Source organism: Amphiprion ocellaris, chromosome 20, assembly GCF_022539595.1.
Source record: "Amphiprion ocellaris isolate individual 3 ecotype Okinawa chromosome 20, ASM2253959v1, whole genome shotgun sequence".
Lineage (NCBI taxonomy): Eukaryota > Metazoa > Chordata > Actinopteri > Pomacentridae > Amphiprion > Amphiprion ocellaris.
Window position 1 is genome coordinate 8037884 of NC_072785.1, and position 19161 is coordinate 8057044.

Here is a 19161-nt window from a genome sequence, read left to right on the forward strand (position 1 = left end):
TTACATTATTTTTCCAGTTTGGGAACCCCACAAATGGAATTTTTTTGCTGCTTTAGCTTTATTTTGTCTTTAATAATCTCAAATCATACCTCTGATTTTACTCTTCTACTGAATAAATAAGTGCTATCAGTTTTTCTGTGTTTTCATGGGCAAGTTGTGTTACATCTATAATTAATGGATGGTTTATTCGTGCATAATTGTGCGTGGATCCCCACAGAAGGGTGTCCTGTATGCCCATCTGTGGCTTCATCAGCCAAGACGCTCGAACTGTACACATCATTAACCGCAGCTTATGTGCTCTGTTCCATCAGCAGTGTGCGTACGTTTGGTTAATTACGTACAAATGTATGGGACGTGCTGTAAACAAACAGTAGTTTTATTCAAGATTAAACATTTAGACGACCACAGAATAGATGAACAGGCATTGGTCTAACACAAGGTTGTTTTTTCTGCTGCTGTCCCAGAGACCCACTATTAAGCAAAGCTGTAGCTCACCAAATTTACATGTGTTTCTATGTATACAGATGCCTATAGACACATATATACATGTGTATATACTGTATATACATAGGCTGTCGGTTGGTCTTCTGTATGAAGTTTGCATCCCCACATAATGCTAAAAGTTTGGGTGAGAGTTGGTTTTGATACGAGGAAAACAACGTAATCTGTCAGAGTAAAATCAACACTTTCAAAAAAATTCAATACAGGATACAAAGTTTTTTTTCGAAGACACCAACAGTAGTCTGCATATCATCCAGGCTGCATTTGTTTCTCATGTGAAAAATGAGTGTAATCTTGTAATATACCCATGTATCGACCCTTCAGAGTAGAAGGCAGTGTTTCCAGTGGGTCATCATGACCGGGAGCACAGCAAGAAAAACCTCGGTCTAAAAAAATGGCGGCAGACAGACAAGTCCAACCAAATGAACCTGACAAAGGCACCAACAATACACAGATGTAGTCATCTTTTTTTTTTCTTTAAAAATACACACATCAAATACAATACACTGCCTTGCAAAGAGGCCATAGAAAAAAAATAGAACATGAGAGTCAATATAAGAAAACAAAGTTGCAAGTTGTACAATTACAGTGGAACTGTACATAATGGAAAGCATAGACTTATATTTCATCCGCCCACGCCTGTTGCCCTCCCTTTTGGAATGTAAGAAGGGATCATTTCTCTGGTGGTAAATGTAGGCAGGACTTGAGAGAATGCATCTGGCACTGAAGGTTGACTCTCTTATTCAACACGTATATGCAGGAGGCAGTAGAATCCCCCCTTTTACCAGCGATTTGACAGAGGGAACAAGCTGGACAGTAGTTGGTGGATGGAGAGCTTTAGATGAGACTCAGGATTAGCACCAACTTCAGAGGTTTTTTTTGTACTGCGTGTCTCCGAGCATAGAAGGTGGGACGATGGTTTGACGATGAAACAGTGATGAAATAATGGTGACGGTGTGGAGGTGAATCAGAGGGGTGGATGATGGGAGCAAAAGCAGTGGTGGTCATTGATCAAGACATCCATAACCTCATCTGTCTGCCAAACAAATGAGGAGACTCGGGCCAAAATGTATTTCAATAGGCTTTCTGGACTATCGTGTACATGCATGCTTTGTCTTACTAGCTATCTGCACAGTTTAAACAGGCTAGGCTGAGTTTTCGTCTACATTATGCAGTGTTTCTTTCACTTATTTATGAAAAAATGCTTAAAAGCTTAGTTACCTGGGCGCAATTGAATGTTTTATATTGTGTTCTCAGGCTGAAGAGATTTGGGGAATAGAATACGAGCGAGAAGTTTGTTCAAAAGCCCCCAATCTCTTTTCTGCAACTCTATTCAAGTACGATCGGGCCCAGGTCTACAGGCAAAGAGTCAGGGGTTAAACTGGGAGGACAGAAACCAGCAGCCGACCAACACACAGTGAAATTACAGTATCGTCAAATTTTATTTGGTTCATAAAGAGACAAAAAAGCTTTTTTTCCTCAATTTGTGAGCTCAGCAAGCCCACCTCTTCTCATTAGGGCAGAATAATTCCCAATTTAACCCCTGGATTTACATTCATATGAGTGTGAGAGCGTATAATAAAGACCTAACAAGTGATAAAAAGTTGCAAGGCTCCATGCAGTGCTACCTCATAAGATTTACATTGATTCTAGTGTTGAGAGAACAAAACTTACGTAGGCCTTTCTAACTTTTATGTAATGGTCTAATGAGTCTAATGATCATAACGTGTATCCATCATATTTGAACTATACGAAAAGCTGTGATCTTCATGTACATGTGCCACATACGGTGTCTAGTTTCCAGCTAATGCGGTTCGGTCAGTGATCCTATTTGCCTCAGTGTCTCCTTGCTGTGAATTTCTTTTCTTTTTTAAATGCATATCTCTAACACAGCCAATTATATTTACTGTTACTGATAGAAAGACTTGTGTGACTAAAGATATGAGCACATATGAGTCTAAGAAAGCACAGACAATTTGTTATGAGCGAATCTGGTAGTGCGTACAAGCTTACATGCAGTTAATGGTTTGGAGATGATATAGAGAACCAAAAACAATAAATACATTGTATAAAACATAATTTCATATCAATATATTAAAATACTATTTAAAATAATATCTTAGACAATATTGCAATATGAAATTGACCGATAAATAGTTGGTAGGCCTACACAGAGAAATATATATATATATTTAAGTATCTGTGTTCTTCATAGTTTGCTGTTTTTGACTTAGACGATTTTAAAGATTCCAGATTTTCTCCACAGGGTCGCAGTACAATCCAGAGAGCTAATACATTTTCTTTTTTTCCCAACAATAATAACAATGAACTTACAGTACACAGTCCCATAATAAAGATATACATACAGAATACAATATAAATGTCAAGACAGAAAAATAGAAAAATATCAATAGAAATCAAAAGTCAAATACATATCAGAGAAAGTATAATAGAGTAAAGTGTACTTATGAGTCTCTGTGGTTCTTGCTGTTGTAGCTGGAGCTTGTATTGGCTCTCGTTGTTGTATTGGCTGTGTAATTGTACTTCGGCTTTTTGTTTTGTTGTTTTTTTCCCCCCAGTCCTGACACGCATTTCCACACAGACACAAAGATACACACATCTGCAAATACAGACACATGCAATGGCACACATGCCTGCACAGGTGCAAGTGTGTACTCACCCACACAGTCACACACACAGATACAGTCGCACACACACACACACACATGAACACACACAGCTCACATGACCGTGCAGCATTTGCAGGTCTGTTTCTTCTCCTTTTCTTTCTCTCCCTCCTCCCCACCTCCGTTGGCTTTCTCTTTCTCCGCCATACTCCCGTTGGGTGGAGGCTGCTCCTCCGTGGCCGCCTCTCCTCCCGCTTTCCCCTCCCCGTCCTCGATCACAACAAACTCGGCCTTCACATTGCCGTCCACCCCTTCCATCCCCAGGGCCGTGCGGGTTTCCTGCTCCTGCTCCACGGTCTTGTAGCCCATGAACACCAGGGTGACCGGGTTGTCTGCGCTAGCCTGGTCAGGACTCGGGCCCAGCAGCTTGGCCTCAATCCCTGTCACCTCTCTCTTAGGGGTCTGGCCAGAGGTCTGCACTACTCCATTCTCACCTATAGGGAGTGCCAGAGCATCATTGAGACATGAGGATAAGCAGAGAAGGGAAAGAGGTTGGTCAGGGTAAGTCAGAGAGACAAAGAAAGAAAGGAAATATTGTCTTAATGACCTCCGGCGGAGAGGACCGATTTATTAGAGCAAATGAAGACGCTATTATTAGTTCACTTTCTCTTTCTGACACAGGTGTTTGGGCTGCGTTGCCATGGTTTCCCGTGTGATGATATGTTGTCATGGGCACAGAACTTACCTCCATTTTCTTTGGCCACACCCTTATTGGCAGGGACGCCTGTCTCCAGCTCTTCAATCTCTTGCTCCAGCCTGGATCAGAAAGACACATGCAGGGAAATTAATAATGAAAATGAATCGGTGCTTCCTCTGCAAACATAAAGACCATAATATATATATATAAACCAACACTGAGCATATGACCACATCTGTAAAATATGGCCTTAAATATTCCATAATGCCAACCATGTTAGCCACTGTGCTCTTAAACTATTTAAAAAATCAAATTTTTAGTAATAAACAATATAAAATGTTCAAAAAATTTACTGGCTTATGCTTAGACTTGGCACTCGGACATATACAAAGTGGAATTCAATGTCTTATATCGAATTAAAACACCACGTCAAAACAAAAACATATGAAACTGCATTTCTTGAGATATGCCTGACTAGTGGTATTTACACATGCCTACATTGTGACTATAGCAACTACACATATTTGGTCTGTTAACTTGGAAATACCATCTATTTCAGTATTTAGACTTGCAGACGTTGTAAGATGCTCACCTGAGGATGACCTGCTCCAGAAGTTTGGTCTTCACCTCGTCCTCCTGCAGACGCTTCTGGGTCTCCTCCTCGGCCGGAGCTCCATCTAACAACCAGCGCTCCCTCAGTGCCTTTGACTGCGAGGGAACACAACACATAGAGACACGATTTTGAGAATGACCAAGGCCAAACGCGATTAGATGAGTCAGACGGTTTGTTTCAATTTTTTCTATAAAACACGGACAAAAATGCTTCAATTTCATTGTGACTCCATGTTTTTTGGTGGATTTGTGTATATAAGCTACATTGAAAGACATTGATTGTACGTCTTTTCCTAGGAACAGCTGACGAACTCATTAGAAGTGCTTCAATATCCCAAATTATCAGCCTCTCTCGCTTGCGCATCACTGCACTTTCATTCAGAGGAGATTAATGGCACTTTCACTGAGACAACAATGATGAGCCCATGAGCTAATTGAAAACAAAAATCCACCCGTGAGTGCGTCCAGCACTTCTCTGCTGCCACTCTGTGATTCTGTCGCACACTTAAGCTGCTGCCAAATCCTTTGCCAAGTGGACTACGTGGCACGCAGCCAGAGGATCGAGGCTTCTGGCATTTAACTGCAATATCCCAACTAACATATAATTCTCCTATTATACTCAATTGAGCATGAGACTGGAAATCAAGATAAGTCACCGGAAGATAAAAACAAAATGGCTCTAATCTTAAACTGCATCAAACATTTCCTGGAGCTTGACAGCAATTACAAGAATATCTTTATGGACAAGTTGAGAATGCTGACTGTGACTAGATTAACTTATTATAATTACCGCAGATAAAGTTAATTCTAGGACAAGATAATTAACTTCTGATGATTAATTAAAATAAACAAAAACATGAGAATAGAATTAATATGTGCCAAAGAAAAGTTTCATTTGATTCCTACCTCACCTTCAGTTTCTTTCAATCTATGTGTATTTCTACTATCAATTTACAAATAGCCCTGTATTCTTATCTCTGCTCCCCATCCACATTCTCTCCTGCAGATAAGCTAATATCAAAGCAAATACTTGGTATGCTTTGAGGTAAATATAACAGTGTGTTTTACTCGCAGCTGTTTGGCCATGCAGCAAAAAAGACAACCCTGCTCATGTAGCCGACTTAAAATGATCGCTCACACTCCACAGGATCAGCACGTTTATTCTATAAAGGAGAGGCACAGGTCACAATACAGCGACACACACACAGGCAGCAGCGTAGTCTCTCTCTCTCCTCATCAGAAGCCGTCCAGCTTTTGCCAGGAATACACAGCTTTGTCACGTATGCCTCGGACGTGTGTGCCACTAATTAATGACCCCCCCCAGCTACAACAGGTAAACTGGAACCATATACAGATAATATAAACTACTTGACTAAAGAAACACAGAAATCACCCAAAAATAATAACAGAAGTAATATACACATTTTGAGAAGGTTCACCTAAAAAAAATTGCATTATATTCAATTATTTACTCAGATACACTCAGCCATATGGAAAAGTGCTAGAAAAAGCTCTTGTTTTCGCAAGTTGGGCCCGAAAATCTGGACCTGTGCTCTATCTCCATGTGAATTCCTCTCCAGTGATGCAACAAGAATTTCTCCAGGAAAAAAAAACTCCCCCCCTCACCATTTTCTTCTCACACTCGACCCCTGCCCCTTCCTCTCTCTCTCTCTCTCTCTCTCTCTCTCTCTCTCTCGTATGCATCTCTATCCATCATAAAGTTCACAAACTCGTGTAGGATCGTCAGGGTGTAGCTCCCTCGCTTTCACATCTGTGTTAATCTGTTTTTATGTGTTAAAAAGCCCGGTTGTTGTCGTTTTAAACTCTTTAACTTTCTCCACGGAGTCATTCGGCTCCAGACACTCGGCTTTGCAGCACACTCTCAGGGTGTAATTCAACACTCTTCATTCCCTCAGCCCTGCATGGTCTCCTGGGCTCTGAATCTAAACCTGCTTCCCCCTCTCTTCTCTCGACTCTTTCAGTCTTGCTCGCACTCTTGCCACACCCTACTACCCCAGCGCCTGACATCACTTAATGTACTCACTCGTGTGTGTGCCGGCACGCACACACAACCAGTCTACACGCACGGTCGTAAAGCTGGAGTGCTGAAGTTACGTCTCTCTCCATTGTTCTTTGGAGTAAAAGCTGCTAACGTAGCAGACAAAGGGCGGAACTGGGATACAGACGCACACACACACTCCGACACACATCTATGCATCCAAATGTAGCGAACAGCTGTGAAGAGAGGAACCTTATTACAACAATCAATCTGCATCCTTGCTTCTATTAAATGAAAAGCCCAAACTCTTCAAAATAAAGTTCATCCAGTCCAAATAAATCACATTATTTTGCAGTTTGCTTTTTAAAAAAATGAATAGTCTGACATTTGGGGATCTTACTTGCTTTCTTGCCACAAGTCACATGACACGGTGCTATTATTATGTCCGTAATAACTAAGCAACAGCCAGAGATGGTTAGATTAACAAACAATTGAAACAGAGGAAACATATCATGTAATTTTTACCAGGGTTTTTCCTGCATAGAGGAATTTTTAGAGCCTCTGAAGAGGTCAAAGGAAATGCACCAGCACCAAAATGATAATTTATTTTCCTTTTTATAGAGTTCTGTAAATTGTGGTTTCATTTATTCGGCCATATCACAGCATTTTTGTTTAGCAAATGGTAAGAAATAACAGGAAAATGCAAAGGTTTCTGTAAAATAAGACAACATAGACTCACAGCTTTTACTGTACCTGGATTGATCATCCTTATTTAGATTATTTTAAGAGTTTTGTCAATTGTGGTTTCATTTATTCAGTCATATTACAGTATTTTGTATTTAGCAAATGGCAAAAATAACAGAAAAATGCATAGGTTTCTGTAAAATAAGATAACAGACTCATTACCTTTACTGTACGTGGATTGATCATGCCTATTTTCATTTTTTTTAGAGTTTCGTCAATTGCAGTTTCATTCAGTCAAGCACAATAAGACATTTTTGTTTATCAGATGGTCAGAAATAACAGGAAAACACTGAAGTTTCTGTGAAGTGAGATAACACAGGCTCACTGCTTTTACTGTATGATCATGCTTACTTCAGTATGCAGGGACTCTCAAAGGCCTGAGCGTACACTTTGGCTTTTGCACAGTCTACAAAAATGAGAAATAATATGCTAATAAGTGACCTTTAGATGTGTTTGGATTTAAATATTTCCCAATTATATCTGTGTGACACCTCTACAAACTGTTAGATACTGTAGGATGTTGACATTCAGAAGTTTTTATTCAAGGTGCTGACTTCTGTTTCCAGAATCATATCTGCCATGTGTTGCTAATTAAAAACAGAATCCTATTCATGCTTTCAAGTGTTAACAGCACTGTAATACCTGATCTCAGCGTTACGTCTGCAGGAGCATGTGTGTGTATGATCCTGTATTAGCGTGATTTAATGGCGTGGCAGGTACACGGCCGTAAAAATGTGGTGTGTAAACAGAGACATTTATTGGGTTTTCCACACCAACGGTGCCTCTGGAAAAGGAATACTTGCTGTGGTTTGCACAAAGAGCCCTCTAATGCTCCCGAACAGCGTGATTACCCCGTGTGTTTGTGTCGATCCGTGTGTTTCTGCGTGTGAGACGAAAGCGGGGTGCGGTGGGTGTAAGAGTGGTTTCCTGTTGGTGGGAGTGGGACAAAAATCTGTTTCCTCTGCCAAAGCCCACTGCATTGTCTAGAGGCTTCTGTGTTCTTTTATGAAGCGACGCACACAACATCGAACGCACGCATGTACAGATACACACTTACAATGGTTTGCTTTGAAAATAGAAAAAAAAAAGTGGGAGCACGCAGGGGCAATAGAGCAGGTCACGAACACTTTTTGCAATCACTGCGCAGGCGCATGCACACCTCAAACTTTGCTCTTATCGGTGACCTGCTGGATTGTCCGGGGCTGAAATAGCTTTGATAGTGCTGACACATGCGCTGACAAAAGCCTTGGCTCTGATATAATGAAAGTGTGTGTTTGCATGCATGCATATGTGAGTGTGTGCGCGTACAAGCAGCATGTGGAGGAGCTGCTGGTGTTATCTGTTGTCCATTCTGAACATTCCGTGACAGCAGCAGTTGGGGAGTATCTCACTATGTTGGGCTGATAGATTTGAAAGGAATTGCTGAGTTTAATCTCTCTGTGTGGGTGTCCAGCGTTACTCACACGTAGAGCATGATTCCCAAAAACACAGAACTGACCGGGAGTATTTCTGGCTGCTTGTTTTCAAGTTCTGCTGAGGGAGAGGCGTGTAGAGGTGTAGGAGCATGGATTTTTATTAGCGAGGGGCTCAAGTACACGGCAAAGTTAAACTGGTGTGCTCCTAATGGATGTATGTTATGCAGCTGGGTTCCAATGTTTCAGTTCCCCTATTGCCAGCATAGGTTTTTCTGTTGTTGTTGTTAGATGGAGGGATTCATAAGTTCCTAATCAATTCATCCCTATAAGTATCTCTGCACCACACCTTTTACTTTGTGCATTCAAACTTACAGTGCTGCTGGCAAATGAAAAATTAAATAAATGCATATTTACATAAAAAACATTAAGGTGTTCTGAATGAAAATGAATATGCACAGTAAGGGATGGATTTCTTTCCTAAAGCTGATTCAACACACTTAATATGCACCCACACAACATAAAAATATGTAGGCGAAACATGTGGCAAAATACCACAACTGGATCTATAACAATGTTTAGCAAAGGAGGGTGGATCCACCTGTTGTAGACACCAGCACTTTTGTGTGTTCTTTTCAACCGTGTAACATAATTACACCTCAAGTATTCCCACAAGCACAGCAGTGCAAATAGGGCATAATGTGCAGAATGCACGTGGAAGTGAGTGTGTGTCTATACCTTGAGATGCTGGAGTTGCCGTCGGTCATCATCCAGCTGCCTCCGCTTGTTTTCGATCTCTGTCTGCTTCTTCCTTTTCTCCTGTTAACATACATATACATTAGGATTACAATGCACAAAACAGTAATAGAAAAATGTGATAATTTAAAAGAACACCGCACCATGTCCGAAATAGAAGGGATTATCAAACATATCAGGCATCAGTATTGAAACCTGAGATATTTTATTCATCAGGATCTGATATTTTAAACGATATCCAGGTCTAGTTTTCAATGGCAGTGCTATACAAACTAGTTTCAGATTTCAGTGAGTATGCATATGTATAGGTATATATGACATTTGTATCTTTGAGTGTTTTGAAAAGCGCTGTCCAAATAAAATGTATTACTATTATTATTATTATTATTATTCAAATGTGAAGAGCATTCTGGGAAAATCACTGAAACGTTGATAAGTCAAAGTCATGCTAAAGATTTTGTCGCTATCCTAATAGAGTAGAATTTCAGTGCATTATAAATAAATACAAATTGCAGAAGTAGGAATTACTAGTTTACTAGCAGGTAGTAGGAATTACTGTTTGACAGCTCTCTTCTGGGGGTCGGAGTAGTTTTTCATCTTTTTTTTAGACTGTTTAAGCCCCGTTTTTGGTCTACTAATTTTGAAATGAAAGCTGCATTTTGTGGTTAAACAACCTAATTATAAAAGCATGTCGACTGGCCTTTTGGTTGGTCGATATTCTCTCAAGCAACCAAATTATCATTAGTTGGAAAATTGCTGGTGTTACTTTCATATGGAAAAAAGCGCTACATCAACAGCCTTCCAAGATGAATCCACTATTTTTGCAGGATACATGTGAGCATCCCAGTTTTTTTCACAATTTTGAACTCATCCAACCTAATGGAGACTGCAACATCTAACTTATATTCAAAGTTTAGGTTCACAGACTATTCATTCGGAGTGTGGCTGCATTTTGAATTTCTCAAAAGCTGAGTGTAATCTTTGCAAACAACAGTTTGTATATTTTACGGCTCGACAACCAACATAGCTTACCATCTAAAAGCAGCAGGACAACTTGTCTGCATTATTTTTCTCTGTAGTTCTTGTGCTGGGATCACAAGTTGATATAATTCTATTTTTGGAAATCATATGAATAGTGGCAGCTGGTTGTTCTGAGACTGTTATGATTTCAGTATAAAATAACCTGGTTAAAAGTATTCAAAATGCTGCAAATATTAGCTTGTTGTGTTGATTTCTAATTCATTTCAGCTAGCAGCTAGATTATACTCTGTACAGTAGATGATCGAGTTAATCTAGAGATAACATGCAGAATTTTTTTCCCCACTATGACCAATTGATTGGTTGAAGAGTAGGTACTATTTCAGGCAATCAAATTGTTCTTTGGTTGGCTAAAGACCAAGTAATTATCCCACAACCATGCAAATAAATTCACTATATTTGCTGCAAGCACAGGCAAGAACCGGCACCTGGATACTGTGACAGAAAACACAGACAGATGAGATTAAAGTCTAACAATGAAAAGTCAAGCGAGATAGAGGGAGACGGGACAGACAGAAAAAGGCAGTGAGCTGTAGCTACAGCATTACCTTTTGATGTCCTCTAATGGGTGAAGGAGATGGAATCTAAAAGGTTGAGTCATTAAGATGGCCAGTAAGACCCTGACAAGCAGCAGTGATTTGTTGTTTTTGCAGCCAACAGTGCGCCCTGATGTGCACTCTGTATATGTGTGTGTGTGTCTGGGTGTGTGCACGAAAGAGAAAGGAAGAAGCAGCTTGTGTGTGAGGAAAACAACTTACAGCGATGGCCTGGAGTCTCTCCTCTTGTGACACCTCAGCCATCCTGATGGAGGAGAAACAGAAGGAGGGAGTTACAACCACATGATCAGCAGTCAGCATTACATTATACACTATGACGTGCGACTTTCTTTGAGCGTAGCATTGGCACACCGGCCGTTTCCAACCTTCCAACAACTTCCCAGTGACTGAGGTTAAATATCTGTCTATTTGGCACTAAATCAGTGTCTATTTCCTGTCGGGAAGAGTCAGTGTAGGCATGCTAATGTGCAGGCAGGGCGCTGCTGGAGATTCCTGCCCTAATAGGTTCCAGACCAGAGCTCCAGGATGGAGGATGGGACAAAACTATGGCTATATCACTGTCCCAAAAAGTCACGAATCTTAACTTGAGTTTCATATTTTTTATGTAGAACATGGCCAATCATACACAGTATAATGCAAGGAATAATTTGATTTTGATCCCAAGACTCCAAGAATGTGAAGATATGCATGTATAATAGGAATTTGCACATCATCTAAAGATATATAAGGTTATGTAAGAGGAGTATAAATCAATTCAGATGCGTTTTGTGACAATCTGGATACAAAATAACATTTTTATTTAACTTTTACAGGAGGGCATCCACTGCTCAAGACATAGTCACTTCCCATGAGAGTTACTGAATATGTACAGAATGGAATATTTTGAGTGTAATATTTGTTATATGTTAAACTCATATTTTATTTAACTCTCTACACAAGAGATTTGTGTAACAAAATTATACATTGCCATTTTCTAGTCACAGGTCTTGTTTTGATATGCATAAGAGTGCTATGAGCCTTAAATAAGCAGTTTTGTCTCTTCGGTTTAATTGTTGTTTGAAATGCTGTACTGTCTAGACTCGATTTACCATTTTAAAACTGAATCTAGTGAAATTCTTAGGTTGGAGTGAAGGTTAGAGCTGAGATAATTAGTTGACTGACTGAACATAACAACTATCTTGACACTAATCAATGTTTAAAGTTTGCTCCGAGCACAAAGATTACAAAAAACCTCAGTATCCAAGTATTATTTTTACTGTAAATTGAATATCTTTAGTGAGAAAACTGTGTTTGTTACTGAAGAAAATATTAGGCACATTAACCAACGCTGAAAATAATTATGAGTAACTGTCCCATTTTCATCAATACAAATGTAAGCACAGGGACAACTAATGGCCCTTGTTTAATATTTCTGAATTTGAATCTGCACTCAGTGTGAAACTTGACTCAGCGATGGCTCTCATGACCACTTGAGAAAGTTAATAGAACAGAACAAATGATTCATAATAAAATAAACTTTCGGGGGGGAGCATGTGTCTCTATCGCCACATAAAATTCCACCTCTAACAGATAAAATCATGTCGTTACAGAAGCAATAACCTGTGGAAACATTACAGGGCGGCAGAAATGTGATAAGCAATGTAAGCCAACAATTAAGGCTCCTATTAAGTATAAATTTTCTGGCTTGGTATCAAATTATCAATTGTGTCTACTCCCAGAGAAGAAATTGACCTCTCTGACGCTGACTAGAGTGTCTGGTTGCCTGCGGTGAAGCCCCTAATACTATTTTGTGGGTATGTAAAAGATAGACAGATGGTGCACACGAAGCAACATTAGCAGCAGTGAAATTGTATCACAACACATGTGGGATCCTCATTTCTTCGCTCTGGTCCAAACCAAACTCTTACAACACAGTTTTGACAAAACAACTCGACATCACTGCCCACCCAAACTCCTCAGATGCCAATAAAATGTGTTAAAACGGTTTGATCTGGTCACTATTCCTGATGAGAGCCGAGCCCCCTCCACCCCAGCCGTCACGGTTTGAATTAGCTTGCATCATTTCCCCTCACAAAGCTGGGATTGTAAGGAAAAAAATGCAGCATGTCAACAATTCGCATAACCCCGATGTCACCACTGCTGTAGCTACACATTTTGATTTCCCACACAAAGGAGTCGCAGTGCAACAACACTAAAAAAAATATAAAGAACCACACATCCACTGAAGCTCCACGACTCCAGCTAAAAAAACCTCAGGCATTTATTATGGAAGCACAATCTGTAGCATGCAGCCTCCCATTGATGGTTTTATGACACACGTACATTGAAACCCTCTCTGCTCTCCCATTGAGCCACATTACCATCACATGGAGAGCCTTCGGAGAAAGAGCGAAAGCCACAATCATCTGATCACCCCCTCAAGTGCACATTTAAACACACAGACATATTGTGCTGTCTTCTCATTTTGCCCACTCATCCAGCACAAACACGAAGAAAGAAGGCATGTGGAGATAAACTGAGAAAAATCCAGCTTGAACCAGTACATATACTGACATGTATTATGTCATTAAGAAAGCCATCCTGGTACTGTTCATGTTTATAGTGTGTCTTGGCGATGCTTTACGGCACCTTTCCATCCCTCCAGTTACAGCGGAAGCAGGGCAGTTAGACGACGGCACATCTGGGAACTCATCTGGATCAGTTCATCAGTGGCATGAAGGACAGGGAGCGCCGGCTGAACTCTGTCGTTATTAGAACATCCTGACCTGAAAGAGGTCACAGTGAGCCTCAGCAGCGACAGAGCAGATCAAACCCACTCAGTGCTCAGCTGTGACAAATGCGACTTGCACGGAGACGGCAGCTACAAAAAGAACAAATTAATCTGTTGATGTCAGTTACCTTCCTTGGTTACTTCAAATAAACCAGAATTTCACTTTGAGTACCCATGACGCAACATAAAAGCATCAAATGACTCACTTTTGAGTCAAAAATTCTGTTTCATCAACTTTTCTAAATATGCAATAATATAATTTCATAAACTAAGACCTACATACCATTTAACAGAGAATATACAACTTTTAAGTCAAATTATCAGGTTAGTGAATATTAAAGTTTATGCTTATGAAACACAAAAAAATTGACGTGTCACAACTTTATCATTTTAAGTACAACAACCATGTCTATTCTAATTTTAAACGCAGCAAACTCTTCCACCCTAAATGAACCTGCACCAGGACCAGGCTATAAAAACACAACTAGAGCCATTTTTCAAAGCCTGCCAAGCGTGGCATAATCACTGAAGAGGCTGTTTGGTAGCACTATGGCTAAAATGGATGTAACATTTCTTGTGCTTCATTTCTTTTGCATCAAATTTAGTAGAGCAGAACAGGTTTAATAACCTCAGTGTCATAGAGTTCAGGTTGTTTTTAATTCTTAAATTTACTATGATGGACAGAGAAATATAAATTTTCATTCTGGAGGTTTTCAAATCGCACTCGAACCTGATGACAAGGATATAGAGACTCTTCACATTTAAATATTTTCCAATGTTTCTCTTATCCTCATGGTGGACTTACAGTTTTGCAGCTGGTACTGACTTAAAAAAGGGGGATATTTCTTCAAGTGAAGGTTTAAAAACATAGTTCCTCTGCTCTTGAAGGGTTAAATTCACAAAATTGTCAGTGCAAGTAAATTGAACCTGTCTAGTTATTTTATAATACAAGTTTAAGCTATAGATTTTATATCTATGATAATGTTAATGCTTGGACATTTGTTCTGAGCCAGTGAACCAGAAATCCATATTTCTTCAGAGCTAAGTGGGGCTGGGTGTGGGAAATTTCCTATTCAAGGAATACACCCTGACTTTTTAAACACCTTACTTTGAAGAACATGACCATGTTTTTCCGCAAAACCCACTTGTACAGTTGAGAAAATAGGACAATCTTCTAAAAAAATCTGTAGTATTTTTTTAGCACAAATTCACTGTACAAGACTTCTGCCGATATAGAATAATCTAAAATCAGAAGAAAGTAAGACTTAAACCAGGAACAATCTTGTTAAAGACTATTTAAAAGAATGTGACAAAGCATTTAGTCCAAGATTTTGGTAATTGTAGGATACTCCATAGCCTATAGGGACATTTAAGTTGATATTTGAAAATCCTGATGGGAAGTGCCGGCCCAAATGCCTAATACCGCACAGCAGGGGTTAAATATCGAGATTTCTCCACCTGGAACCCCTATTCAAAACTGAATTTCAATGCTTGTCCAACCTCTAAGCAGCTGCTGCAATGAAATTTTAAGGCACATTGGAAAACTGTGTTCACCTTGTTGGAACATTGCGGGCTCATGTCCTGCTGCCGCTCTCATAAATTATGGACACATAGGGAGGGAGGAAAGGAAAGCAGACACATAGACAAACATCTTTGGCTTGAGGAGTAATTACATTTATGGCAGAGAAAGAAAGACGTCGAAGGATGCAGGCTCAGCGACTGGGCAGCAAAGACAAATTGAGACAGATAAATGTAATGGATCAACAGAAGGGACCGGGACAGGAAGCGATCTTAACGGGCGGACTTAGAGACAAACAACAAGCTGAAACTCTGGATGTTTTTGACAATACGTCAAGGCAGGTGGATGGCAGAAGAAGTCAGGGAAACATACTAATGACCGACCCTATTCCCCGCTGAGTGCATTTCCAGGAACACATTAACTGCTGGTGCATAGAGCACCAGCATCCTCTTCTAATAGTACTGTGCTCGTGTTCCTCTGGCACCAGCAGTCACCTTGCACACTTTATCTGCACCAAAAAGCCCTAAAAGGAATCACCTTAACGCCTATGAAGCTAAATGGAAAAAAAAAGCAGGGAATCTTTGTTAGGGGATATTATGAAGGCTTAAAGACCCACCAGATTATAAAACTCTCATTTCTGAGGTGAGAAGAAATGATTTCCATTCCACTTCATCGGTAAGATAAATCAAACCCACATTAGGCTTCTTCTCTAACATCTGCTGGTTTTGATTAATTAAAACATTAGATTTTAACCTCTTACTGTTCAGATATTGCACTTTTGGTGGTGCAAACTTCACTTTTTAAACCCATACATGCTGCTTTTGCAAAGCAACTAAAGGTGTTGCAGCCAGCTGACAGTATCTTCTAATAAATTGGTTGAAAAAGACGGCATTCATTATTTATGTTAAACAGTCTGGGGGTAAAAGGTCAGCAAGTACATGCTGTACCAATCCGTACATGGGAGTGGGCCATCTATCTATATCTGTCGGCAGTAGTGGCAGATGACACCAGTTCTTAACACCATGGGATTATCTTAAACAAACACCTGGAGTTGGACACTGCAACATACTGATCCTGATCCTGCCTCCCACGCTCACACAGAGTCAGATACACAGATATATTTAAAGCTTGTATTTATATAGTATCTGTGCTTCATTAGATAGTAAACACTTCAGTCCACAATGCCTGAACTGATCCCACACCTACAACACAGCAACCAAATGGGACGCCCTTTGACATTAAACAGTGACATGAATGAGACGAAGAAACACAAGAATCTTCACAAGGGCAGCAATCAAAATATACTGACCTACCAGAGATAAGACTAGAGAATTTCCATATTTTGCCTATTGCCAACAAATCCAATGAAAACACCAAACATGGTGCGTCCAGATAGCTCAGCTGGCTGAGCAGGCAACCTATAAACAAGGGCTGTAGTCCCCAACGCAGCGGTCATGGGTTTGAATCCAGCCCATGGCCATTTGCTGCATGTCATTCCTCCACGGTTCCTGTCTCTCTACACTGTCCTATACATAATAAAGGCCAAAAAAATAACTTAAAAAAAGAAAACACTAAAGTCAACAATTAAATGATCCAAGAAACAAGTATTTTTTGTGTCGTGCAGTTGGTTAAATTTCTAAAAACTCATCTGTGCTTCAAACACACAAATTTATAAGTAGTATTATTCATGAAAATGACCCATCCATGCTTTAAAATGGCTCAGAAGTAGCTCCACTTCCTGCTTTAAAAAGTACAGATCCATGAAATCTATACTCACCCCTTTCCAAATAACTGCAGCTCAAGCACACCAGCTCTCCAAGGACACTGCTTAAACACTTAAAAACTACTCCACAATGCTCCACAATGACAAGTTGTAATGTTGGGAACTGATTCTGAAATAGGATAATGATGCAAAAAGCCCCACCCTGCAACTTGACAAGACTGGTTCCTTGGGTTTGTTACATATACAACCTTGACTGTCATTGGTATGCTGAATTTTTAAGGTAGAACTGCTCAGCCATGGTGCTGACTGTTTATTTGGCTCTTGATGTATCTTTCAGCTATTAAAAAGGATCATATGGACATGCAAACAAAGTAAAAAAACAACCATATTATCATTTTCAGATTCTTTAACGCCTGGCATAGCGTATTTTCTGCACCACAGAAACCCACTATTGTCCAAAAACTATTGAAGACACATCCATGAGCCAACTGTTTGCACTGTGTTGCATGCACATATGTACCATCCTGTAGCTTTAAAAACCCACTAACACACTAAATCCACAACTGAAAATAATCCACATTACATGCATGATGTACCCGTGCATGAATACTTAAAGAGAACCCTAATTTGAAGCGTCTGTGCACTACATCCTACATGTGAGGAAAAGCTGGAGGATTATGGAGTAGCTGGAAACCTTCTTGTTAACCAAACTCAGACAGCTAGGCCAAAAAGCAGAAAAACAGATGTAAAAACGAAAGACACAGAGATGAATCTTGTCATATTTTCCCTTATCTCTTCTCCTTAATGGCATGTGGCAGCTCTACTTCACAGAGAAGCTGCAGCAAATAAATTAGAAAATAGTGTCGCTTCTAATGATTCCAGTTATAGAAAGCTTCCATGCGCACTCGGATAAACTATTTCCATAAGAGCCCTCCTTGCCCTCTGAGAAAGAAATGTGTTCACTCAGGTGTTAATTTATAACAGCGAGAACTTTTTAACTGATATTATGCAGCTATAATGAAACTCCACAGCAAGCACACAGTCACAGTCATAAGAAGTAACTCCTCAGTGGAAATGAGCTGCAATGGAAAAGTCAGAAAATGTAACAACGATAGTTCAGGACAAACTAAATACTAAGATTCTAGATGATCAATTTAGGCTATTTCTGAATGAAAAATCGTGAACATAAGCACAGCCATGCACACAAAATACCACAAAATGTTTCCTCTTCAGAAAGAAGGATGGTGAAAATGACTCTTGAGCTTAATGGCCCATGCCCTGCATTAAAAAATTGAGAGTCTGGACGAGGAAAGTAATCTCAAATCCCCTTCACACTGACTGTGTTGGAGTGGCACTTCTTTCGCCTTCTCTCTACTCCCCACTTCCACGGCTTCCTTCCTTCAGGCCAAAAGAGCACACGGGACAACAATAACCCTCCTCCCTGCCTTTCTGTCCATACCACGCAAAAACACACACACACACATGACTTCACTACCACCACCACCAGCTCTGCATCCTTCTATCTGAGGCATCGGATTGTGACGAACATAAACAGTGCAGTGCCAATAAAAACCGGAGGAAGTCCACTGAGGTCACATGTTAGCATTCCAGGGTCAGAGGGTAAAACTCCCTTTTCCCCCCTCGAGGTCGCCCATAAATAACGGCTCTGTCACTGCAGAAGAAAGTGGAATACTGTGTAGCATCCACAGCGAGAGGACAAACGAGAAACCGCAGAGAGGCCAGGACATGTGAGGATGGAGAAGTCGACTCTGACCTCTCCAGGAACACAACAATGAATGAATTGTGACTTTAAACCGTGTGTGAAGATTCCTTTAATGTGTTAAAACTGTCATAAAAACATGCTGAAACTCTGAAAAGTTCAAGATGTCCTGAATGTTACTTCAGATTAGCGATAATCGTGGAAGATATTTGGCATCATCCTAAATATTAAATATTTATAAATTAAAAGCGCTACTTCAGGTCTGTTGCGGTTACCGTCTGGTCTCAGAAATGTTTTCAAGCAAGGACTGCAAAAACTGAACAAGCCGCTGTCACAAACCAGGAAATTAGCTCCTCTCACAGCGGCTATAGCTAGGCTAACAGCTAGCAGCGAAGTTAGAAGACAGAAACAGAGTCTGGAAAACAATAATTAATAAAGCTTTAAAATATGGACTTTAGTGGTCAATAAAAGTGACTCAACGGTGAA

General features: G+C 40.1%; 1 protein-coding gene across 3 annotated transcripts in view; it reads right to left on the reverse strand.

Moving 5' to 3' along the window:
- Positions 1-358: 358 nt before the first annotated feature.
- palm1b (paralemmin 1b) overlaps positions 359-19161 on the reverse strand; it is a 29559-nt gene continuing 10756 nt past the window's right edge. Inside the window, exons 1-6 of one of the 3 annotated variants that reach the window (XM_055006106.1) lie at positions 18168-18290; positions 11145-11187; positions 9331-9411; positions 4418-4533; positions 3874-3944; positions 359-3622 (exon numbers count right to left, since the gene is read on the reverse strand). In XM_055006106.1, the coding sequence (XP_054862081.1) occupies positions 3243-3622; positions 3874-3944; positions 4418-4533; positions 9331-9411; positions 11145-11186 (690 nt within the window). In that variant the 5' untranslated portion in view covers position 11187; positions 18168-18290 and the 3' untranslated portion in view covers positions 359-3242. Of the gene's footprint in view, positions 3623-3873; positions 3945-4417; positions 4534-9330; positions 9412-11144; positions 11188-13571; positions 13595-18167; positions 18291-19161 lie in introns of those variants that run through there. The other 2 variants (XM_055006105.1, XM_023272543.3) reach the window with 2 other exon arrangements.